The sequence below is a fragment of the Felis catus genome, chromosome B2, assembly GCF_018350175.1.
Source record: "Felis catus isolate Fca126 chromosome B2, F.catus_Fca126_mat1.0, whole genome shotgun sequence".
NCBI lineage: Eukaryota > Metazoa > Chordata > Mammalia > Carnivora > Felidae > Felis > Felis catus.
The window spans coordinates 1716002-1740345 of NC_058372.1; the positions used below are offsets into that span (position 1 = coordinate 1716002).

Consider the following 24344-nt stretch of genomic DNA (forward strand, 5'->3'; position numbering starts at 1 on the left):
AAATTACTGGAAATGCTCAGTCACCTGGCTACTAACTCACCTTAAAACGTCTGCAATCTGACAGTGTTGAAGTAACTTCGGTCAAGGTGTAACAACGGAAATTAAAATAAAGAGAGGCCTGTAGAGAGAGAAAGCAAGGCGAGACTGTCCGGATTGAATGAAACCAAGAGGATGAGGACAGTAGTGAGGAAACAGCAAAGGAGACCAGGAAATCCCAAGGTGGGCGCACTTGTCCAGTGGTGACCAGGAAGGGGCAGGCTTGCGGGTTTCTAGCCGATTCTGTGCCCGGTGAGCACTTTCGGTGTAATGGATAAACACCCTTATGGCTAAAACACTAAACGGGGTGGGCTCCCTCCTTGTTGGGCTGTCGTGATCATTCCCATTTCTCCGGAGAGGATGCTGAGGCTCTGGCGGTAAACCCGCTGGCTTGGGAACAGTGGGAAGGAGCCGAGGGGCATGGGTCTGATTCTGTGTTACAGAAATGTTGCCAGCACACAGGTAAGACTTCCTTTCTGGAAACAAAATTGCGAGGGTTCCGGCTGCTCGCATGCTCCAGTCTCCTGGAAACGCCACAACTGTCCTCGCCAACCCCACCCCCCACCCCCGCCCCCCACAACTAGACTGAGGCCGGGGGCCGGGCAGGGACCCTGAGAAAAGCCCGGGTGAAGGTGGGGGGATCCAGGCTCAGGGAGGGGAGGTCCAGGCCCGGGGAGGTGGAGGGGCGGTCCAGGGCTGGGGAGGTGGTGGTTTGGGGTCCAAACGTGGGGAGGTGGGTGGAGGTCCAGCCCCGGGGAGGTGGAGGCGGGGTCCAGGCCTGGGGGAAGGGGGGACTAGGCCCCGGGAGGTGGAGAGGGGTCCAGGCCCGGGTAGGTGGGTCCAGGCTCAGGGAAGTGGGGGGAGGTCCAGGCCCGGGGAGGTGGATGGGGAGGGAGGTGGATGGGTAGGGAGGTCCAGGCCCGGAGAGGTGTGTGGGGGCGATCCAGGCCCGGGGCCGCGGGAGGCGAGGCGCGCACGGACCCGGGGCGGTGAAGGCGCGCGGGATCCCGGCCCAAACCCCGCCCCCGGGCCGCCCCTTCCGCTCGCGCCGGGATCCGCTCGGACGCGGCCACGTCGTCCTGCGCGCCCCGAGCGCCGGCCGCGCGAGTCCGGCCCGCGGCGCCCCTCGGCGGCCCCCCCCGCCCCTCGCGCAGCCGCGGGACCCCCGCCCCCCCCCTTCCGGCCCCCCGGCCCCACGCCCGCTCGGCCCCGGGGGCGCGCCGCGGCGCAGGGAGGGCGCGGCGCAGGCGGGGGAGGCCCAGCGCGCGCGCGCCCCGGGGTCCCGGCCCGGGAGGCGCCGCCCGGAAGCGGGAGTGGGGCCGCGCCATGGCCTCCGGGAGCGTGGCCGAGTGCCTGCAGCAGGAGACCAGCTGCCCCGTGTGCCTGCAGTACTTCGCCGAGCCCATGATGCTCGACTGCGGCCACAACATCTGCTGCGCGTGCCTCACCCGCTGCTGGGGCGCGGCGGAGACCGACGTGTCGTGCCCGCAGTGCCGGGAGACCTTCCCGCAGCGCCACATGCGGCCCAACCGGCACCTGGCCAACGTGACCCAGCTGGTGAAGCAGCTGCGCACCGAGCGGCCGTCGGGGCCCGGCGGCGAGATGGGCGCGTGCGAGAAGCACCGTGAGCCGCTCAAGCTGTACTGCGAGGAGGACCAGATGCCCATCTGCGTGGTGTGCGACCGCTCCCGCGAGCACCGCGGCCACAGCGTGCTGCCGCTCGAGGAGGCGGTGGAGGGCTTCAAGGTGAGGGCCGCGCGGCGCGCGGACAAAGGCGGGCGGGGGGCGGGGGCGGGGGGCTTCCTCCTCCCCGCCTAGAAAATGGCTGAGCCGGACGCGGGCGCAGCAGCCGTCATTTCCTCCGCGGAGCCCCGGCGCCCGCGTGCGGGGGAAGCCGGGGGTCTCCCCGTCCCCCCCCACCCCCGGGCACTTCCCCGCGGAGACCCGCGCCCCCTCCCTGGACCGAGCGCAGGATGCGCGTCAGACCGCGCGCTCCGCACACGGATCGCTCGCGCGGAGCACACGCGCACGGTGACCGGCAGGTGCTCGCGTCCCGCAGGTGCGCGTGCCTCCGTCTGCGCGCGTTTCCCCGGCCCTGGCCTGGGCTCCGGCCTGTTCTGGAAGCTCACGGAAGGCAGCGGGGTCCTTTCCTGCTGGAGGCAGTTAAGAGCCCCTAGGTTCCGTAGTTAGCAGCTACTATGAAGGTTGAACGAAACAGCACGAGTGGGTGGCCCTTGTGAAGCGTCGAGCCAGCACGCTGGCACAGCCAAACAGCCACATGGAAACAGAGTGTTGAGTGTGACAGTTGTCAGGCTATGTGTGGGGAACGCATGTGCTGTTGTCCGTGTGTTTGAGGGCTGCGGGAAAGGCACACGAGCAATGGCCTGTGTGTGTAGGTGAAAGTGACTGCATTCATGCATAATTAGTCACGTAGCCTTTACGGTGCTTTCAGGTACATTATTTTACGCTGGCGATAACCTTCGAGGAGGCCGCGAAGGTAGTGGTCAGGGCATTTTCTGTGTGTGTGCCTCTGAAGAGCCCCCGCTTACCCCTAAGCCTCCACTCACCTTTTCGCTGAAGGATGCCTTCCTGGGATAGGCAGGCCCCCCGCAGGTTTAAGACACACACACTGACTGCCAAAGAGAGGAGTGACCCCCTGTGCCCTGGGGATGGCGGTGCGGTCCCAGGACAGGCTCTGACCAGGGAATGCGGTCTCGCGTGGGTAATAGGCACAATGGCCATGCTGAGGTCTGCCTAATTTCCAACTGTGCAACTTTTTGCTTTTGCCAGGAGCAAATCCAGAACCAGCTGGACCATCTGAAAAGAGTGAAAGACTTAAAGAAGAGGCGTCGGGCACAGGGGGAGCAGGCCCGAGCTGAACTCTTGGTAAGGGAACTTGGAATTCACAGCTAGTATTGCCACTGCTGCTCACTCTGTCTCGTGTGAGGCTGTGACTTCCCTTAACGTATCCAGTCAAGTCATCCAGAACTTCTGGATGCAGATGAAACAACCCCACAAGGCAGTTGGGGACTCACTTGGAGAACCGAGGGGTTCCCCACATTTGGGAAGAGCTGAGGTTGGGACCCCTGGAGATCTGACCTATCAAAAGTGTAACCTGTTAGTTTTGTGTACATGGGGTTGATCCTTGACGACACTGATACACGTGAAATTCTTGGCCGTGGTTAGCTTCCTTTGGTGCCATTCTGCTGACAGTGGCTTATGAAGTGGCCTCAGCAAGTGACTGATGTCCTAATTTGTGATCGAGGTGTGTGTGTGTGTGTGTGTGTGTATTTTTTAACAGCCAAAAGAAAATAAACTAGAAGTACAGATTTTTTTTTTTTTTAATATTTACTTATTTTTGAGACAGAGCACAAGCAGGAGAGGATCACAGGGAGAGCGAGACACAGAATCAGAAGCAGGGTCCAGGCCCCAAGCTGTCAGAGCCCATTGTGGGCTCGGGGCTCGAACTCACAAACGGTGAGATCGTGACCTGAGCTGAAGTTGCTTAACCGACGGAGCAAACCAGGTGCCCCCATAGACTTTTATGATATATACTTCTATATCCACCATATAGATGCTTGAGTAATTTTTTAAAATAGTAAATAAAATATTAGAAATTCCCTTGGGGTGCCTGGGTGGCTCCGTCGGTTAAGCGTCCGACTTTGGCTCAGGTCCTGATCTCGCAGTGTGTCGGTTTGAGCCCCGTGTCGGGCTCTGTGCCGACAGCTTGGAGCCTGGAGCCTGCTTCAGATTCTGTGTCTCCCTCTCTCTTTGCCCGTCCCTGCTCACTCTGTGTCTCTCTTTCAAAAATACATAAAACAATTTAAAAAAAATTTTTTAAAGAAATTCCCTAGAGGTGCTTACATCTGAAAGGCAAGTCTTAGACTAGTAGAGTCTGGCACCATCTTGTGAAATTTTGCCAGTCCTGGACAGGGAACTTCTCAGGATGCCTTCAGACACCGCCGTGTCCTCTGCCCACACAATCCTCTGAGACCTCAGCTCCCCTTGCTTGAAAATAGTTCTGACGGATGGAGAGTGTCCTAGTGAGCCTGAGTGGACTCAAGTCACCATGCACACAGCCATTGTGTCCCCTGGGGGACGGTTGTCAGAGGGGAGGAAGACCCATCTCTGAGAACCAGGACTCTTGCACATGCTTCTTGGCCCTGACACTAGCCAGTTGGGTAGATGGAGAGAGTGATACGCCCTCCCTGGACCGGTCTGCTCCTCTGTGAAATGGGCAGGCTGGCCTCGTGGTTTTTCAGCAAGGCTGGTACTGCTCTCTCCTTCCCTCCAGTGCTGTGTGGTTTGGTTGTCACTTGAGGAACTGAGTGACTGGGGAGGGGAGGGCAGAGATCCTGAATGTCCTGCAACGGGACAACAGGGTCATGCCAGGCAAACTTGTCCCCCCACCAGAGTGCCAGTAACAACCCCTCTGAGAAGCACTGAGTCAGTTGCCCTTTAAGGTCTCTTTCAGCTTTAATTTTCCATTTCTAAGATTACATTGTATCCTTTATATCTTTAAAAAACTCAGTGTAGCTAAAGAGAGGTGTGACCTTGTGGGAAGGATTTAAAACAAGCGTGTGAGCATCACTGTCCCACAGTGAGTGCTTAGGAAGGGCGGTTAGTCGGATGCTTCACGAGTCTGGCTTAGAAAACTTCTGTAAAGGGCCAGATACTAAGTATTTTTGGCTCTGTGGACCGCATCATCTCTGTCACAACTGCTCAACTCTTGTAACTTGACGACAGCTAAGTACAATATGTGAACGATGGGTGTGGTTGTGTCCCAATAAAACTCTATTCCACAGGAGTAAACAAAGGGAGTTGAGCACAGAGCTTTAAGGGAGGCCTGTCATTGGGAGGTGGGGTAGAGAAGGGAGGGCGGACTGTCTTTGGCAAACAGGTCTACACCAGGAGGGAACACACCCAGAGCCAGGGAGGGGGTAGTTGATGAACACCCCTGAAGGACAGAAAGAAGGTACGGGTGACATGGGAAGGGCCTCAGTGACGTGGCCAGGGTCATGATGCAAGGAGTAAGTGTTCCAGTCCGTCCCCCGTACGTGACCCGTCACTTCCTGGCAGTCTTTCATGCCTCCCAGCCCCCTGCCAGGCAGGTATGTTCTCCTCTCTTACCTTCTGTGGCTTCTCTGTCACTGCGTGTGCTCCTCGAGAACACTGCGATGGGATGATGGGGGGGGGGGGGCTGACAGTCCAGGACAAACACAAAGGGCGCTAGAAGAGAGCCTTCCCTCTCCTGAGTGCCCCTGCCTGTCCCCTGCGCAGAGCCTGACCCAGATGGAGAGGGAGAAGATCGTCTGGGAGTTTGAGCAGCTCTATCACTCCTTGAAGGAGCATGAGTACCGCCTCCTGGCCCGTCTGGAGGAGCTGGACCTGGCCATCTACAACAGCATCAATGGCGCCATCACCCAGTTCTCCTGCAACATCTCCCACTTGAGTGGCCTGATTGCCCAGCTGGAGGAGAAGCAGCAGCAGCCCACCAGGGAGCTACTGCAGGTAAGCGTCAGCGCACCTGTCCACACGGCCCGCAGGGAGCTCAGCGCGTAAGGGTCCTGCGTGGGCAAGTGCTGTGATCACAGGCAAGGTTCTTGGCTTCTCTGGACCTCAGTGACCCGATCTCCTGGTGAAAGGAGGGGTTGGGCCCACATGCATGTAAAGACCACCTCTGTGCAGTATCTCGTCATTTTCACATGCACACACGTGTGGGCACAGCCAGCAAATGGTCAGCACTGGAGCCGGGGTCATTGGCCCAAGCCGCCCTGGGAGTCGAGCCTGGGGTAGGGCCTGTGATACGGCTGGGTGGCCCCCCAACCCAGCCAGACCAGGACAGAGCTGGTGTTCACTCCGTGCGTGTGGATAGTCTGCTCTGGGTCAGGCACTGGTCCAGGCACGGGGTGAATGGTGCAGGGGCTCTGCTGAAATTCATCTCATGTGGAGGTCGGACAACAAAGGAGTGAACAGCGAGAGAAGAGATGTTGATAAATGCCGTTAAAAGGGAGATGATGGCCCAGGTCAAGGGTCAGCAAAGTGCTCCCCTCCTGTTTTTCTGTGGCCTGCGGGCCCAGTGTGGTTTTTACACTTGTAAGTGATTGGAAACCATCAGAATTTTATTTTGTGGAACGTGAAATTATATAAAATTCTAACTCCGTCGTGTGCGTGCTGTGGGCACGAAGCCACACAGTGCATCGTTGCTTTTCCACTGCCAGAGCAGAGGGTGCACCTGTGAGACCCACACGGCTCGCAAAAGCAGAACAACATGCTGTGTGGCCTTTGAGAGCTAGTGTCTGACTCCTGCTTTAGGATAAGAAGGCCTAGCCTTGAACCTTAATGAGCACCGGTATTTCATTGCCAGAGAGCAAAGGAGGACTTTGCAGAGGGAACACGTGGCCAGCGTGTGTGGCAGAACGTGACCAGGAGGAGGGAGGGGGACAGCAGGGTCCCACGCGGTCGAGGGCTGACATCCACTTGGTTTAAAGCCGTGGGCACCACAGATGCTCTTCTGTAGGAACACTGGACAGTGTGGGGCAGGACCCACGTTGGGGACAGTGGTCACTGGCAGGGTGAGGGACACCACAGGGGCGGGTGAGTATGTCGGGGAGTAAGACCATGAGGAGCGGCAAGAAAGTACTCGGAGGTGGGGTGGGGTCGTGGGGCTTTGCGGGGAGGGGATGCTTAAAGAAACGAGGTAAACAAGCACAGTCTGCTGTAAGGATGCGGGTTGGGAACATCACTGAGGCTGCAAATCACTGCTGTCTGCCTGAGAGGGAGGGCAGAAGGGAAGGAGGACCGACGTGTGCATAGGAGTTAGTTCAGGAAGATCTTTGGGGGGACAGGAGGGTGAGGGGAGGATGCAGGCAGGGTGAGGCTGGGCAGGCGACCCTGGTGTCTTTTGTTCTCTTGACTTTGGAAAGCAGGATCCTCTATTGTTACCGAGCAGGAGTTTGGGAAAATGTGGGCTTTGGAGAATGGGGGGAAGGTTTTAAATAATTGTTTCAGAGTCTGGGAAGACCAGGTGCTTTGTGAGACGTGGGAGGGTCACTCGGTCAGGGAACGTCAGTTTATACTGGGGCCAGTCTGCCCTGTCGTGTGACTTTCTTTGAGACCAGACTGCTGGGTACAGGCCCAGGGGAAGTTGGAATTTGCGTGTATCCAGGATTAGGGCTTTATAAGGTGGAGTGGAGAGGTTTTTTTCGTTTTATTGGGAGAAAATTTACATAAGTTCATCATTTCAACCATTTCTTTTTTTTTTTAGTTTTTTTTTATTTTTAATGTGTATTTATTTTTGAGAGAGAGGCAGAGTGTGAGTGGAGGACAGGCAGAGAGAGAGAAACACAGAATCTGAAGCAGGGTCCAGGCTCTGAGCTGTCAGCACAGAGCCTGACGCAGGGCTCGAACCCACGGACCGTGAGATCATGATCTGAGCTTAACAGAGTCACCCAGGTGCCCCCATTTCAACCACTTCCGAGTGTAGGACTCATGGGGGCACCTGGGTGGCTCAGTTGGTCAAGGATCTGACTCTTGGTTTCAGCTCAGATCATGATCTCTGGGTCATAGGATCAAGCCCTGCATCAGGCTGAGTGTGGAGCCTGCTTGGGATTCTCTCTCTCTCTCTGTCTCTCTCTGTCTCTCTCTGTCTCTTTTTCTCTCTCCCCTCCTCCTCCTCCTCCACTGCTTGCACTCTCAAAAAAAAAAAGTGTGCATTCAGCAGTATTTAGTAAACTCACAGTATTGTTCGATCATCACAACTCTGTAGTTCGGGAAGGCTTTCATCATCTCAGAAGGAAACCTTGTATCCATCCATTGAACAGTCAGTCACTCGGTTCTACCCACTGGCGACCGCTAGTCGGCTACATGTCTCACGGGTTTGCCTGTTAGAGTCCGGCACCTGGAGGCCTTTTGTCTGACTCCTTTCACTCGCAAACCTTATTCTCGGTTCAGCTGTGTCAGTGCTGCATTTGCTTTCGCGGCTGGGTAACGTTCCACTGTGTGGATGCGCAGCGTGTTATGTTTCCTCGTGTGGTATTCCGCTCGTGAGTTGGCGGGCGTTTGGCGATTGTGAATGGCGCTCTGAACGGCAGCGCCTGACTCGCTTCCCGCCTGGTTGCATCATGTGATCAGGGGCCACGTTCCGGTCTGAGTGGATGTGCTGCCAAAGCGAGCGCTTGGCGTTTTAAAAATTGTCATTACTTAAGGCCGATGATACTTGCGAGGACATTTTTGAAAGGATGGATCTGTTGAAGAAAAGGGCCGTGGACATGGAGGAGGGAGAGGGTCTTGATCACGACCAGAGTGGCTACGGTGGACAGCATGGGAAAAGTGGGCTGAATCTTACTTCACAGGGAACTGTTAGAAGCATTCCCCCTGAGGTCAGGGACAGGACAAGATGCCCGCTGTTGCCTGCCTCTACTTAACATTGTATTGGAGGCTTTTGTTTGTTTTCTCACAATTTTTAAAATGTTTTGTTTTTTTATTTTATTAACTTTTTTTATGTTTATTTTTGAGAGAGAGAGAGAGAGAGAGAGACAGAGTGTGAGTAGAGGAGGGCCAGAGAGGGAGACACAGAATCCGAAGCCGGCTCCAGGCTCCAAGCCGTCAGCACAGAGCCCGACGTGGGGCTCGAACTCACAAACCGCGAGGTCATGACCTGAGCTGAAGTTGGACGCCCCACCGACTGAGCCACCCAGGCGCCCCTAAAATGTTTTATTTTAATGTTCATTTATTTTTGATAGAGACAGGACAAGTGGGGGAGGGGCAGAGAGAGAGAAGGAGACACAGAATCCGACGGTCTCCAGGCTCTCAGCTGTCAGCACAGAGCCTGATGCAGGGCTCGAACTCCCAAACTGTGAGAACATGACCTGAACGGAAACCAAGACTCGGATGCTTAACCGTCGGAGACAGCCAGGTGCTCCTAGAGTAGCAAAATTTTCCTAATTCGATATGCTGTTAGCAAAGATGTGGGAGAGAGAACTCCTATGCTGGTGGGAAGACCAAGTGTTTGGCAGTATTTAACAAAGTATGTGTGCAATTAGACCTGTACCAAGGGTCCTTGCAGGAATTTACCTAAGTATGAAAATAGGTACAAAAATGCCTACACACAAAGTTACATGATGTAACACTGTAATAATAGCAAAGTACTGGGAAAAACCCACCTTCCAGACTGAGACTGGTTGAATCAGTTCTGCATGTGCACACGTGATGGGATAGTAGGCAGCTGTAGGGAAGAGGAAGGAAGATACCCATGAGACCCATGCACTGATGCAGTGTGTCCAGGAATGTGTTAAGTGAAAAAGCGCAAAATGTAGCATATGCTACTTTCTGTGGAAGAAAAAAAGAGAGTCATGTATCTGCTTATTTTTGCAGAGGAAACCATGGAAGGATAAACCAGGTGGGGGAAATGGATGGAAAGGGATAGGGTAAAAAGTGACAGAGACTCTGGCCAAGTCTCAGTTTTTAGCACCAAAATAAATAAGAACAGTGACGGATTATAGCCTATTAAAGTAAGAATATATGAGTCCATACTAATAATAAATAGGAGGAAACTACTCTTTCCAGGAGAATGTCGATTAAGTGATATGGGAGGAATTTTGGGGCGCCTGGGTGGCTCAGTTGGTTGAGTGTCCGACTTCATCTCAGGTCATGATCTCAGGTTTGTGAGTTTGGGCCCCGCGTCCCGCTCGCTGCTGTCAGCACAGAGCCCACTTCCGATCCTCTGTTTCTCTCTCTCTCTCTCTACCCCTCCCCCACTCTCACTCTTTCTCTCAAAAATAAATAAACATGTAAAAAATAAAATGAACTTTGGAGCTAGAAAAGGACCAGTTAACAACCATCACAGAAGTTAATTCAGTCATTATCAGTGGATGTTAAATCTAAGGGAGGAAGTTTGAGAAAGATGGGAATAGTAACACAATTTCAAAGTATCACTTTCACATTGCTTACTAGTTACAAGAGGAAACACAGTACCTAGCCAGTGATCAAAATATCGCCAGTAAGGGGCCAGGGAGTATCATGTGTCTTTAGGAGGATGCACCTGTATACACTCCTCAAGGGGATACAGCCTGGATTTAATCATGAGGGGAGTGTCTGAAAGACTACAAAGGACGGGCGACATTCTGGCGTAACAACCAGTGTCAGTGTCGTGACAGCAATGCTGGGGAGCCACTCCAGATGGAAGGTAGTGTCAGCATAGCTGAATGCGGCGAATGGTCCTGGGTTACTAGGGGGAGGGGATTAGCTGTGAGGAACTTTGTTAAGATGAACAGTTGGGGCGCCTGGGTGGCTCAGTTGAGTGTCTGACTTCGGCTCAGGTCATGATCTCCTGGTTCCTGGCTTCGAGCCCTGCGTCGGGCTCTGTGCTGACAGCTCGGAGCCTGGAGCTGCTTCGGATCCTGTGCCTCCCTCTCTCTCTCTGCCCCTCCCCACTTGCACTTTCTCTCTCAAAATAAATCAATAAACTTAAAAAAAAAAAAAGGTGATTAGGGGGTGCCTGGGTGGCTCAGTTGGTTAAGCGTCTGCCTTAGGCTCAGGTCATGATCTCACGGTTCGTGGATTCAAGCCCCGCGTTGGGCTCTGTGCTACCAGCCTGGAGCCTGCTTCAGATTCTGTGTCTCCCTCTCTCTCTGCCCCTCCTCGGCTCATTCATATTCCCTCCCTCCCTCCCTCCCTCCCTCCCTCCCTCTCTCTCTCTCTCTCTCTCTCTCTCTCTCTCTCTCTCTCAAAAATAAATAATAAAGATTTAAAAAAAAAAGATGATGATTGGTTAAAGAAGAATATGGACTGTGGGTTAGATAATTGTTGCATCCATGTTCGTTTTCTTGGGCTTGATTACTGCGATTGTGTAAGAAAACATGCTTGTCCTTCGGAAGTACACACAGAAGTATGAAGGAGTAAAGGATATAATGTAAAGAGTGATCTCAAATGGTTCTGAACATAAATGTGTTCATAGTGATTTGGTGACAAGTGTACACGAGCTATGTACTAGCAGTTTTTCTGTGTATTTGAAATTATGTCACGATAAAAAGTCAAAGCAAGTTGGACAGTGAACAGTTGGGGTACATGGGTGGGGTACTTGACTTGGGAAATTTGATCAAGATGTCCTTGGCCGGTGGGGCGGGAGCCGGACACAGGAAATGCTGGGACAGCAAATCGTGTGCCTCCTGGTTTCCTTGGCCCGATTTTTAGCCTCTTGACTGGGTTATGTCCACGTCTCCCTGGCTTCTCACAGGAGGGCCAGCCCATGGTTGGGTTTTCAACAGACATCCCTGAAAGAAAAGCAAAGTTACAACTTCTCACAGTTACCCTTCTCCTTTCTCTCGTAGGACATCGGGGACACGTTGAGCAGGTACAGTGTTCTCTCCCCCCAGTGTCCAATCGAGTGCAGGATGGCGTGTCCCTCACACTCCTAAGTCCCGAAAGGAGCCCAGAGCCTCGGAAGGATATCTTCCCCAAGTGACATGTCCTGCCTGTCTCTGGACTGAGTCACTGTGTGCAGAGAGCCACATGGACCATGGATCTTCTCAGTAAAACTCAGGAATTACTGACAAATTGTGAGGGTGAAGGATGGAATTGTGCTTGTGGTTTGTGAGGACACGTCTGGGGACCTAGTGAAGGCTCCCAGGGGCCCAGTCACTTCTTACGGGTTGCAGAGTCCTGTCCCCGCCACCCCTCCTGGTTCCATAATGGGGAGAAGAGAGTGGCTCAGGGTTACATAATTACTGCCCCGTTCCGGGGATCCCGGCCTTGTCCTCATTACTCCTGGGCTGTGTCTGCAATGGGGAGTGAGGGAGAGCTCCCTGGATGCCGGGCCAGGAACAAGCAGGGGCACCCCCGTGTGGGCAGGTGTTTGCAGGGCAGACAGTGAGGGCCAGTGGGCTGGGCCTCGGGGACACGCTGTTTGGTGCAGGGGCAGAGACTGACTTTGAAGGAGCCGGACGCTGAAGCTGCTTGACATGCTGAACAGTGAAAACCTCTGGTGGGCTGCAGCTGGGCCGTGAGGGAGCACTCCCCAGGGACCCTGAGGGAGCACTTCGGAGCCACATGAGGGAGCACTCAGGAGCTGTGAGGGAGCACTCGAGGGGCCCTGAGGGAGCACCCCAAGAGCTGGGGCAGGGCCTCGTGCGTCCGTGGAGTGACTTGGCTGGGAGGCCATGTGGATAGAATTATGTTGGTAAAATTGCGGGTTTTGAGGAGACGGATTAGAACGCGTCCAGTCCCAGCCACGTGGCCCCGGTGATTACGGCCCTTACTTGTTGCTTGTGCTGCATCCTGGCCCAACCTAGGGAGAGCAGGTCCTTCAGAGCCCAGCACCTTGTGACGTTCGTGTTTGGGTTTGGCCATGGGAAGTAGGGAACCCAATATCTCATTGGCTTAGGGCTTACACATGATACAATGTGTGTCGCCGTGTAAGAGACTTGCAGGTAGGTGGCCCAGGGCTCATCTGCTGGTTTCCTTGCCTTCGCTCTTCTGCGGTGCCCGAGTTGTGGTCCTGGATCTTACAGTCTAAGGTGGTTGCTGGAACACTAGCCAGCCACACTCCTCTTAAAGCAGGTTTCTCAATGGGCACAAGACCCTTCTTCCATCTCATTGGTCAGAACTCAGCCACAAGGTCACATCTAGACCGGGCAGCCAGGAACCCAGGAAAGCTCGGAAGATGGGAGAAGGGGTATCCGGGAGGCAGTTGGCAATCGGTTTTCACCATAGACCCACCCCCCCCCCCAACCCCCACAAGCAGGAAGCAGAGTGGGCACCTCTCTGAAGATGTTCTCCCCGTGTTTGGGAACCTGAGGGCACTGGGTCATTGTCCACCGTGAGGCTCAGGTCTTGGATGGAATCTGGTGCTTTCTGGCAAGTCAGCCTTATGTTCAGTTCAGATGAACCTTCCTGAGGACAGGCCATTTGAAAATCCCTGAGCCACGTGCCGTGGGGGGTTTGGAATGAGCAAGATGTTTCTTCTGCTCTTGTCGAGAGGATCACAGTCTAGGAGGGGAGCAGGGAAAGAGTTGTGGTGGCTGCTTTTAAAGACCTTTTGCCAATGTAACCCAGGCTTTGTCTGGGATCCTGAAGTTGTGGGGTTGGGGGACGTATTTACTCATTGTTTTGTTTTGTTTTTTTAACTTAGAGCTGAAAGAATCCGGATCCCTGAACCTTGGATCACACCTCCAGATCTGCAAGAGAAAATCCACATTTTTGCACAAAAATGTCTGTTCTTGACAGAGAGTCTGAAGCAGTTCACAGGTAATGCAAGCAGAGAGATCCCAGTGGGGGAAATGGATTCATGCTCTGAACATCTGCATATTGCCTGAGGGGAAGATCGATATTCCAGCCAGCTGTGGGATGCAAACTGAATGTCTCCTTTTCTCCCCTTAGAAAAAATGCAGTCGGATATGGAGAAAATCCAAGGTAAATACGTACATTTACTGGGCTTTTGATGTTGAAGTTTCCTGGGAAGATGAACATCTACTTAAAAAAAATTTTGTTTTATTTCTTTTATTTATTTATTTTTTTAATTTTTTTTTCCACGTTTTTTATTTTTTTTTATTTTTGGGACAGAGAGAGACAGAGCATGAACGGGGGAGGGGCAGAGAGAGAGGGAGACACAGAATCGGAAACAGGCTCCAGGCTCCGAGCCATCAGCCCAGAGCCTGACGCGGGGCTCGAACTCGCGGACCGCGAGATTGTGACCTGGCTGAAGTCGGATGCTTAACCGACTGCGCCACCCAGGCGCCCCCAAAAAATTTTGTTTTAATGTTTGTTTATTTTTGAGAGAATGAGAGACAGAGCACGAGCAGGGGTGGGCAGAGAGAGAGGGAGACACAGAATCCGAAGCAGGCTCCAGTTTCTGACCTGTCAGCACAGAGCCCCACACGGGGCTTGAACTCACAGACCAGAGATCATGACCTGAGCCCAAGTCGGATGCTTAACCGACTGAGCCACCCAGGTGTCCCATTTAATAATTTTTTTTTTTTAATTTGAGAAAAAGAATGAACAGAAACTATGCCAGTTGTACTTGATGTGAGCCGGTATTTAACATTATAACTTCTGCCCGTGGGCACTGGTGCTGACCAGGACGGGGGGTCACGCGGCACCTGCAGGGCAATGGCGGGAACAGGGTTTCAGGAGTCAGGCCACCCAGGGCCCAGCTCTGGCGCTTAGGAAGGATTCCACACTGTAGTTTCCTTGTCTGTAACGTGAGGAAAGTAGTTCTCACCTCACAAGGCTGTAGAACTAAGTTACCATTTCTAAAGCCTTTAGAATGGGGCCTGACACACGATAAATCCTGTATTTTTGTTTATTAGATAAAAGTGTTTTAGGTATTTAAGAGAAGCCCCTTTAAATGTAAAATTTTCTGGTCACGAGCCACATTCAGTTAGGAGTTGAGTTTATCCTAAATGCTAAAGTTCCTAGGTGGTCTTGTGGGATCCGAAAGCCTTAGATGGAAGTGAACCCTTTTCTTGTTTATTACAGCTTACAGATCCCCGTAATGTCTGGTGGTTTCCTGTGTGACGCATGATAAGACCTTGTTTGCATTTTATCTTTTCAGATACACACTCTTTTGGCAACACTTAGGTAGGGGACACCCAATGTCTTCCACAAGCAGACAGATAGGGAGAAACTCTACCAGAGACTGGATGATCCCAGAAGTGGTCAGTTCAGTGGTCAGTGCAGACCTGACCTTCCTTGCTGTGGCTCTCCTGCCACTTTAAAGGCTCGTGAGAGCTCATTTGTGAGCATGCTTTGTCCACTGGGAAGTGCCTTTCGAGTGAGTGGTCCTGTTTTCCCAGCACGGTAGCGGCTGTCACGCAGCCCCTAGAGCAGAGGCGGCTTGTGGAAGCCAAGAATTCTGTACTGTGTGAACATGGAACCGAGTTTCCCCCTGCAGAGCCAGCTGGCCCACTTTGGGGTGGGGTCCTTGATCTTGGCTCAGTTTGGCCCCATTTGCTACCAGCCTCAGGCACATGGTTATCCTTCCCACCCACAGTTCCCAGCGCCCCTTCCCCTCGGATTCTTGCTTGAACGATGGAGTCACGTGCCCTGTAGAGAACTCTGTGCTTGATGGCAGCAGGGATTCTGGGCTGTGTAATGAGGCCACGGCTTCATGGTGACGGTGACCAGAGCCCCTCTGTTAGGCATTTCTTGGAAATATTCACATGATGTCCATAACTTCTTCTCTCTTGTTCTTTCAGAATTGAGAGAGGCTCAATTATACTCAGGTAGGTGATGGAGACAAAACTGTATGGAAACGGGTAAAAACCCTAAAGCCCAAACTACTGTCGTGAATGATTTGAGAAACTGCCTAAATTTGGGCTCTTCGGGTTATGTGTGTAAAAGTGATAAACACAACCAGATAAAAACCATTGTCTCTATGTGTTTGCAACGTGTTTGCTTCCTAAAATGCCCCAAAGCTGAAGCCAGTGGAGGAAGTAGAGGCCAGGAGCTTGAGGAGAAGCCTCTCCCCCTTCCCACTGTGCCCTGTGGCTCTGCGGCTCAGCCTCAGGACCACCGTGGGCTTCCACTTAGTGAGCTCGGCTTTTGTTCTCAGCTGGGGGTCCAGGAATGTCGGGTCCTCCCATCTCTGGGCGGGAACTGAACGAAGCCCACTCCCCATGACCGTCACTGTCACCCAAGGGTCAGGGGACTGGGTCCCAAGGACCCAGAGGCACTACATCATGGGTGTGTGCCGTCTGCAGTCATGTGCACCCCCCGCCCCCCCAGGAAGACAGGTGCTCTGAGCACAGCAGGTCTACGTTCGTTGGTGTTGGCCACTGTGATCCATATTCCACCGTTTCAGCAGGTGCTAAGCGCATGCCTTGCATGTGTCCTGCCCTGTCTGACACCGCGCAGGATGCCATAGAGGGAACAAAGGAGCAGGAGACACTGTTCTGCCCTGGAGTTTAGTGTCTGCTGGGAGGTTCAAGGCACACCCACGGCATGGCAGACAGATGAGTGTGCACAGATTGTTGAACCACGAACCCAGTGTGGGCCCAGGTCACCTCCCCGGTTGCCCATCATGAAGCTTTCATGGGAGTCCTTCAGCCTGCCTGGGCTGTGGTTTGGAGTTTTCCTCCCGAGCAGGATTTGACAGGCGTGTGAGAGCCCCTGGCAGTTCAAAGAGGGAAGTCCCCACACGTTGGCAAGGTGCACCCAGGGATGTGGCGTGGGCGATAAATCATGTCGGGCCTAAGGGAGGGAGAGGGTGATGGCACGCACGGCTGGCTAACGACAACTTTTTGATGAAGATGTGGGTCTTGCACCAGACGTTAAAAAGAGATGACTGGGGGTTTTTGCACGGTTGAGTAAGGATACAAAAGAGTGATTTGAAAGGCGGGCAAATTGGTAACAGGATTGCAGTCCCTTATTCACATACCTCGGATCCCAAAAGCTGTCTGGGAGATTCAGCCGATAATGGGTAATGTGGCTTAAGATGTAGAAGAAAGGGAATGGAGGTAAAACCTCGGCACTTTCGACATATCTGGGCTTGGAAAGGTGATGAGCTAATGCAGAGTCATTTTGGGGATGTTGAGTCCAGGATGAATTTGAGGTGAAGGCAGCCTGCAGGGGGCACTCGTCTTCTCCCCTTGGGGAGGTGGGAGAGAGGCCAGGAGCCCTCCAGGCGCTCTGCGGGCCCTTGGCTCACCTGCCCCTCACCTCCCCTCTGTCTGTGCAGTGGACGTGACTCTGGACCCGGACACGGCCTACCCCAGCCTCATCCTCTCCGATAACCTCCGGCAAGTGCGATACAGCTACCTGCAACAGGACCTACCTGACAACCCCGAGCGCTTCAATCTGTTCCCCTGTGTCTTGGGCTCTCCGTGCTTCATCGCTGGGAGGCACTACTGGGAGGTGGAGGTGGGAGACAAAGCCAAGTGGACCATCGGCGTCTGTGAAGACTCGGTGTGCAGAAAAGGTGGTGTGACCTCGGCCCCCCAGAATGGATTCTGGGCCGTGTCCTTGTGGTACGGGAAAGAGTACTGGGCTCTCACCTCCCCAATGACTGCCCTCCCCCTACGGACCCCTCTCCAGCGGGTGGGGGTTTTCTTGGACTATGACGCTGGTGAGGTGTCCTTCTACAACGTGACTGAGCGGTGTCACACTTTCACTTTCTCTCATGCTACCTTCTGCGGGCCCGTGCGGCCCTACTTCAGCCTGAGCTACTCGGGGGGGAAGAGTGCGGCCCCACTCATCATCTGCCCCATGAGCGGGATCGATGGGTTTTCCGGCCATGTTGGCGACCATACTCATTCCATGGAGACTTCCCCTTGAGGAGGTGAACTCAGGCCACCGGGGCTGGCGGCCGTGATCCAACCCCGGGCGGCAGGCGGCTTGCTGCCTCGCCGCTTCTGTTGTCTCAGCCGGACGCCCTTAGGCTCCCCAGGTCCTGCAGCGGGACACGGGGTGTCCACGTTCTCCACCCTCTCCCCCTTCCCGTGCAAATTGTGAGATGTAATGACACGTGCCAGAGTGCCCAGAAACAAAAACCGGATGTCCACCTCCATTCAGCCCGTCCCGGAGGGGAGAGAGTGTGGACGGCCCTTGGAGAGCCGCTGGGGACACTTCACCGGGGCTCCGCCCGGCACCCTCTGTTTTGGCCCCACAAAGTGGTCACGGATATTTGCTGTTTTCTGGGCTGAGGCTCCTTTTTAAGAACCTGGAGAGGAACCACAGGGCCCTGCCAGCATGGCTCCCTCGATCCCGGGTTCTCCTTGGGGAGTCGTACCTCTACCCCATTCCCATTCTGCCGTAGTTTTATTAACTCCATTAAAGAGGCCTCTGTGTGTTTTGATTAGTTACAGTTATTTTACAGTAACGGTGGGAAATGGCGCCACCTCTGTTATGAGATAATGTTCTAATCAATGTGCTCTTTGCCTCTGTCTGTTCCGAGGGCTTTGTCTGCTCCCTCCATTCTGACCGGTGCACATCATCCAGGATAATTTCCTGCCAACACTATCCACTGTCCCCAGATCCCCCTCCCACTCCCATTTGTGGACTGACGGTCAGTCATACCCCATCCCTGGAGTGATTCTGAGGCACTATTCCAGGGATTCATTGACTTTTTGCCTCCTTTTCTCCATTTCCTGTGGGGAATGACCTTTCTAGTATGTGTACCATTGAGGGGCAGCTCTATCCCCATAGCCGTCGGGTCACGAGGCTAAACAGATCACTTCAGCAGGCCCCCACGATGGCTCTTCGTCCTCCTTTCCTTTGGGTATATGCCCCTCTGTTTGAAAATAAAGTGACCATGGATGTTGTTTATATTGTTGTTGCTTTCCGGGTCTTGGTAGGATTGGGTTCAGATGTTGGGGCGGGGTTGAAGGGGTTGGCTCGAGGTGAGTTCCCTATGGGTCCGAATCCTGGTCTGGCCAGTGTTTTACTTCCACCTGGATGATAAAACAAGTTTGGGTGCCATGTCCCTGCTTCCTAACGGTGCCGAGAGAGCAGTGTCAACTGTTCACTGTCTTGTAAGTTCACCAGGAAAGGGTTCTCAATTCCTTCTCTTTTAAGTTTATTTATTTTGAAAGAGAATGTGAGCAGGGGAGGGGCAGAGAGGAGAGACAATCTCAAGCGGGCTCCGCACTGTCATTGCAGAGCCCAATGCGGGGCTTGAGTTCACGAACCATGAGATCATGACCCAAGCCAATACCAAGAGTCGGATGCTTAACTGACTGAGCCACCTAGGTGTCCTTCCCAAGTCCTTTTTATAGCTGGCGGTGGGATAATGCAGCAATGCTTGGCATAGATCAGAGGGCCCAGAACTTGCTTCCTGGCCCAGAACCACCAACCTAAGCCCTTGGGGGTACAAAGGTCACCATGTACTGAGGAGGAAAGATCTGGCTGAGAGAATAGCTTTGTTCCAGGGATTTGGGTCATTTCTGCTTCTGGACACGGCCTCGAGAAGACAAGACCTTATGGTCTGTACTCAGTCCTGTTCCCAGTGTTGTTTGGGAAATCATATAACCAGGGCCTACAGAGAGGGGCTTCGATGAGGGTGTAGGGTATGTATGTGGAGCACCACGAACTAGACAGACCAATGCACAGATAGTTCTTGAATGTTCCTAACAACCCTACAAAGTGGGTACTATTGCCTTTACTGTACAGATGCAGAAACCGAGGCACGGGTGAATGGCTTACCCCAGACACAGCTGGGAAGCCATGGAACCGGGACTCACACTAAGATGGAATGCTCGACCGCACACACCTGATGGCAGCCCTCCGCACATGTGGATTCTGCTTTCCCGCGTGGGAAACAGAGCGTTGAACAGAGGCCTTAATGGCGCTGGTCCGTCGACCCGGAGCACCTGCCTTCAGCAGGAAGGGTCTGCAGCTGGGAAGCTGGGTGGGGTCCCCATCAAAATTGCATTCCAGTGTCACTTAATTTAGTCCACTGGGGCAGGGAGGAGGAATACAGGCCCGCAAAGAGGGCACCTTGTGGGTATCCAAGAAAGAGTGTATCTGGGGTGGACTGTGGTCCTCACAGCCAGTGCTGGGGCCGTCTGAGGGGCTCGCAGTGGGTCTCATTGGTCCCCAGTAGACCCAGAGCTCCAGGAGCAGCGTCGCGATGCGTTTTTGTTAGCAGCAGCAGCCAGAGCACTGCTAAGTCTGTCAGATTCAACAAAGCTACTTCCCATGTGAATGTAGGTGTGTCCCAAGAGAACGATCCTAACCATGCTGGGTGAGGAGTGTCTGAAGACCAGATACCTTACGATTGATTCCCATCTTGTAATGTGAACAAAAGGACCATGGGAGGATACCACAGAGGTGGAGGCTTAGGTTGATATGTGTTACTGGTTACCTTCCGTTCCTTGTGGTGGGTTCATACGTATTTAAAAATTACTTAAATTTTTATTTAACAACAACAATCCTGCCATTTTGGATAAGGTTGAATGAATCTGCAGATGAGTCTAAATGTACTCATCTGCAGAAAGGTGAGCAAAGCTTCAATTTAGTGAATCAGGATTTGGGGCCCGGTAGCATCCTTTTGGCTCCTATCTGGTTCTTTCCTCAGAACATCCCAAGTTAACTACACATTAGGATTCCAACAGCCCAGTCTTTAGAGCTTTTGCTGCTCCAGGGTGTTACTGTGTCTGCCTTCAGCTGCTTCTTTTTTCTTTTCTTTTTTTTTTTTTTTAATATTTACTGTATATTTATTTGAGCGAGAATGAGGGAGAGAGCATGCGAGCAGGAGGGGGGGCAGAGGGAGAGAGTCAAGCAGGCTCCGCACTCCGCACAGAGCCCAACATGGGGCTTGATCCCACGACCCTGGGATCATGACCCCATCAGAAATCAAGTGTCAGTCGCTCTACCAGCCGAGCCCCCCAGGTGCTCCTCTAAGGTTCTGTGATCCTGGCCTGGCAGGCCGAGAAGAGCATCTTCCCCAAGAGCAGACGGGCCTGCAAGAGCCCAGTTTGGAGAATAAAAGGAAAGTGTGCCTGGCCCCTGCCCTCCAGGATGTGCAGTTGAGAAGATGAGAAATACTTGGGGTGATTACTGCCTAACACTTAAAGGAGCCATGAAATTGAAAGCAAATCTCTGTCCTCACAGTAAATGAGCCACTTGTCAGGGCAGTTATCTGTGGTCCAAACCCAAGACGCGACGGAAATCACACATCTCTTCCCAGCAAAGAAAAAAACTGAAAAGATTCTTTCTTCGTGTACTAATGGTGGGTGCATTGCCTCTTCACAAACGAAGGACAAAGATTCTTTGATTCAAACGGCACAATCACCCAGTGTTGGGTACCCCGGCTGAACTGGACTCCCCAGGAAGATACAAGAGAACGTGGCTTCTGTAATAAAGTCAGTTAAGAGGAGAAAAAATAACACGAGAAAGAAGTAGAAAGCAACAAAAGCTGATTTGTGGGCGAGGGGACCTCCCTGTGCAGCCCTGGGGTCCGAGGTGGCTGAAATCCTAGGGCTCCACTTCCTAGTGGCCCCTTTTCTGGAGGCGGACAGGCTGGTATTCACTAGCTGAGGGCTGCAATACAATTCTACCTGACCATGCAATCAGATCACTAAACCTGTGCGCCTCCTTCAGCCCAGGAGTCCCCCCTCCACGCGGCCTCAGTGAGGAACAGCAAGGAAGCCAAGCCGGTGTAGGCTACTGGGGACCTTTGCTAGGGTGTTCATGGAGTAGCTGGATTTCAAACCGCAAACTATAATGGTATTGGCCCAGTTACATTTCCTTGTTCTCCATTGAAGAGAAAAGTGGCTTATTTGCTGGCTTAATTTTACATTGGAAGTCTGAAGTGTAGCCAAGGCATGTGAAGGTAACTTTTTGAGGTGTACTCCTCTCTCCCTGATTCCTCATTCAGAACACACAGGATTTGTCTGGATAATAGTGGGGGAACAACTGCCAAACCCACTTTGGGGTTTGGGATGCACAACAAGAATGTAATAGAAAAAGAAGATAATTTATTTTAGGGTAGAGATTTCACATTTTTCAACCTACACATTAAAAAAAAAAACAAAACTGGAGCAAAACATGCCAAAGTATTAACAGATGCTTTTAATGAGGTGATAGGTGATTCTCATCCCCACCCCCCATATTGAACTCTTCACTATGGAAACCTTTAAGCACACACAAAAAGTGAGGAAAATACACACTGAACTCCCCATGGTACCTCGTAGCTTCAACAACTATCAATTTACGGCCAATCCCATTTCCAATATAGCCTCTTCTGCATTCCTACCCCCATCCCTGTTACTTTAAAGTAATTCTCGGACATGATAATCCGAGAATCAGATGTGTTTACCAGTGTCACATAAAAAACTCATTTTGAGAATGGGAATTAAATTCCATTTTTCAAATTGGTGTAGACCACCACCATCAGCTTTCCTTTTTAGTTCCCTCCACCCTTTAAAATTTTCAGGTCTTTCAAAGTCCCTCTTGTGGAAGATGTTTTCATTAAAATTTAGGGGGGCACCTGGGTGGCTCAGTCAGTTAAGCATCCCACTTCGGCTCAGGTCATGATCTCCTGGTCTGTGAGTTCGAGCCCCACATCAGGCTCTGTGCTGACAGCTCGGAGCCTGGAGCCTGCTTCAGATTCTGCGTCTCTCCATCTCTCGGCCCCTCAGCTGCTCATGCTCTGTGTCTCTCTGTCTCTCAATAATAAATAAATGTTAAAAAATATTTTAAAAATAAAAAAAAATATTTAGGATGGGGGAGTCCTATTGCATGATAATTATTAAATAGTAAAAATAGTTACATGTTTAATTATACCTCACCTTATTCCAGAAAGGACTTCAAGCCATTTAAAAACCAAAATCAAGGTAGCAGCAGTTTAACATGCCATAAAAGGAAGAGAGATAAGGATGGGACAAAAGTGACCAGAAATAAAAGTAAATGTATAGCATGATTAAAAGGACCTTAAACATGGACCAGAGTTCGATTTTTAAAGATTGATAAGGGAACCCTGTTAATTGTATGACTCATAGTTTCTATGAAAATTGGCTGAATGTTTAAGGGACTTAATGAGATTAAACGGTAAAATATAGTGAAAGATAGGAATTTCTGCCTGGGTTCTTGATAAATAGGAACTGTCACAAGGGTTTATGTTTCTTATAGTGAGTTTTGCAAATCAATACGGAGAGATGAACACTTCAGTTTGTTAAGCAATGTGAGAACCCTTCAAACACGAACCTTGAACCTCACTCAGAATTGCAGAATGATGTCCTGTCACCTTTCACCCGTTAAAATGTTTTGTTGTTTAATCAATCCTTTGTTGGCCAGGTTTGCGGTATCCAGATGGCTTCAAATTTTCTGGTGGCGGCTGGACAGCATGTATCAAAAACTTTTAAGACTGGATAAACTTTAATCTAGGGACTCCACTTCTAGAAATGTAAGGAAATAATTATGGATATTTGAAAATATTCATCTACACAGGAATGTTCCTTGAAGCGTTCGCTGACGAGAGTGAAATATTAGAAATAACCCAACGTTGGACAGCACCGGTTTGACGTGGGGTATCTGCAGTACCTTGCAAGTAGGAAACCAGTAACAATCCCAGCTTTTTAAGAGGTTACAACGGCCACGCCTAGCACGTCTAGAATCACTTGTGGGATGACTTCCTTCCCACGGAACTACAGCTTCTTAAAGTACAGCAAACCTCACACCTTGCAGAGAGGGAAATTAGGAAACCATGTGCTTCTCACTCCCATTTTCTCTTTCACTGTCAAAAACAGGTGTGAAACCAAGAGAGTCTGGGAATCTAAAACAGGGCCTATTACACCTCAAATTAGTTCTTCTTCGTGAAGAAAAGAGTAACCTGTGCCTCCCAGAAAGAAAAACGTTTGTGGGTTAATACAGAAAATAACCCATCGGGACAAAATGTACTGAACACTTTCAAATCCGTCCCTACTCCCTGAGCTTAGCCCGAAGCGGAGCTGCAGAAACAAGGGTCAGATCCATTTATTGGGCCCCTACTTTGCACTCGGGCACAGTCCTGGACCCTCATCGGGCCTGCCAGGGTTTCTCCGCACAGTTTACCACACCCCCAGGGTCTCTCAGTCCAGCTGCTGGAAAGGGTTTTCGAGCTTGTGGTCCAGGCCCGGAGCTCAGGTTACTCCCAGCAAAGCGGAGAAAGCGGGAAAGCCTGCGTGCGGAGGCGTGGCGCTGTTGTCCCCCACCTGGCAGCAGACGCGTGGGGCTCAGATCCCAGCATCCGGGAGCAGCCCGAGGGCGGGGAGGGGCTCCTGCACCCACACTGTCACCCACACCTGCACCGGCTCCCGAACCAACACTCTCATCTGCACCCGTACAGGCACCTGCACCCGCACCAACACTCTCACCTGCACCCGCACCCTCATCTGCACCCGTACAGGCACCCGCACCTGCACCCGCACAGGCATCCGCACCAACACTCTCACCTGCACAGACACCCGCACTGTTACTTACACCTGCACCCTCACCCGCACAGGTACTTACACCTACACCCGCACAGGCACCCGCACCTGCACAGGTGGGCGCAGGCACTTTCGGAGCCCAACAAACTCCCCGGCGCGTGCGAGCACTATTGGGGAGGAAGAGGCCGCGCCACGGAACTGAGGTGTTTTGTACGTTGGTTGTTGTTCCTCCCTCTCCTGAAAAGAAAACCAGCAGCGCGCCCGGAGGCTGGGACCGGGCCGGGGGCTCGGGACGCCCGCGCTCCGGCCGGCCGGCGCCCCAGCCGCGTTTACAAGAACAGCTCCTCTCCTCCCGCCGGCTTCCTCTCCCGGCCACAGGTGGCTCTCTGCTCTTCCAGCTGCTGCGGGCACCTCTGACGTCAGCGCTGCCTCCGGCACAAGCGTGTGCGTCACAGAAGCGCCCGG

The 24344-nt window shown here is 52.5% G+C and overlaps 1 protein-coding gene and 1 long non-coding RNA gene across 2 annotated transcripts; one reads left to right on the forward strand and one right to left on the reverse strand.

The window, feature by feature from the left end:
• The first annotated feature begins 1269 nt into the window (after positions 1–1269).
• On the forward strand, positions 1270–18297 carry TRIM27 (tripartite motif containing 27). Its single transcript, XM_023254671.2, has 8 exons — positions 1270–1782; positions 2827–2922; positions 5317–5547; positions 11367–11389; positions 13166–13281; positions 13414–13446; positions 15231–15257; positions 16712–18297. The coding sequence occupies exons 1-8, from the start codon at positions 1363–1365 to the stop codon at positions 17305–17307; spliced, it is 1542 nt and encodes a 513-aa protein (XP_023110439.1). The 5' UTR covers positions 1270–1362; the 3' UTR covers positions 17308–18297.
• Positions 18298–23429: 5132 nt separating this feature from the next.
• On the reverse strand, positions 23430–24218 carry LOC123385643. The gene is made up of 2 exons (XR_006598576.1): positions 23962–24218; positions 23430–23663 (listed from the first exon to the last, which is right to left on the reverse strand). It is a non-coding gene; the product is annotated as an uncharacterized LOC123385643 (long non-coding RNA).
• Between the last annotated feature and the right edge of the window lie 126 nt (positions 24219–24344).

Bases quoted from the DNA above. Each gene is read 5' to 3' on its own strand.
- TRIM27 (XM_023254671.2), top strand. From the start codon at position 1,363: ATGGCCTCCGGGAGCGTGGCCGAGTGCCTGCAGCAGGAGACCAGCTGC. The intron at 2,923-5,316 runs GTAAGGGAACTT...TCCCCTGCGCAG, and splicing joins AGGCCCGAGCTGAACTCTTG to AGCCTGACCCAGATGGAGAG. The intron at 15,258-16,711 runs GTAGGTGATGGA...CTGTCTGTGCAG, and splicing joins AGAGGCTCAATTATACTCAG to TGGACGTGACTCTGGACCCG.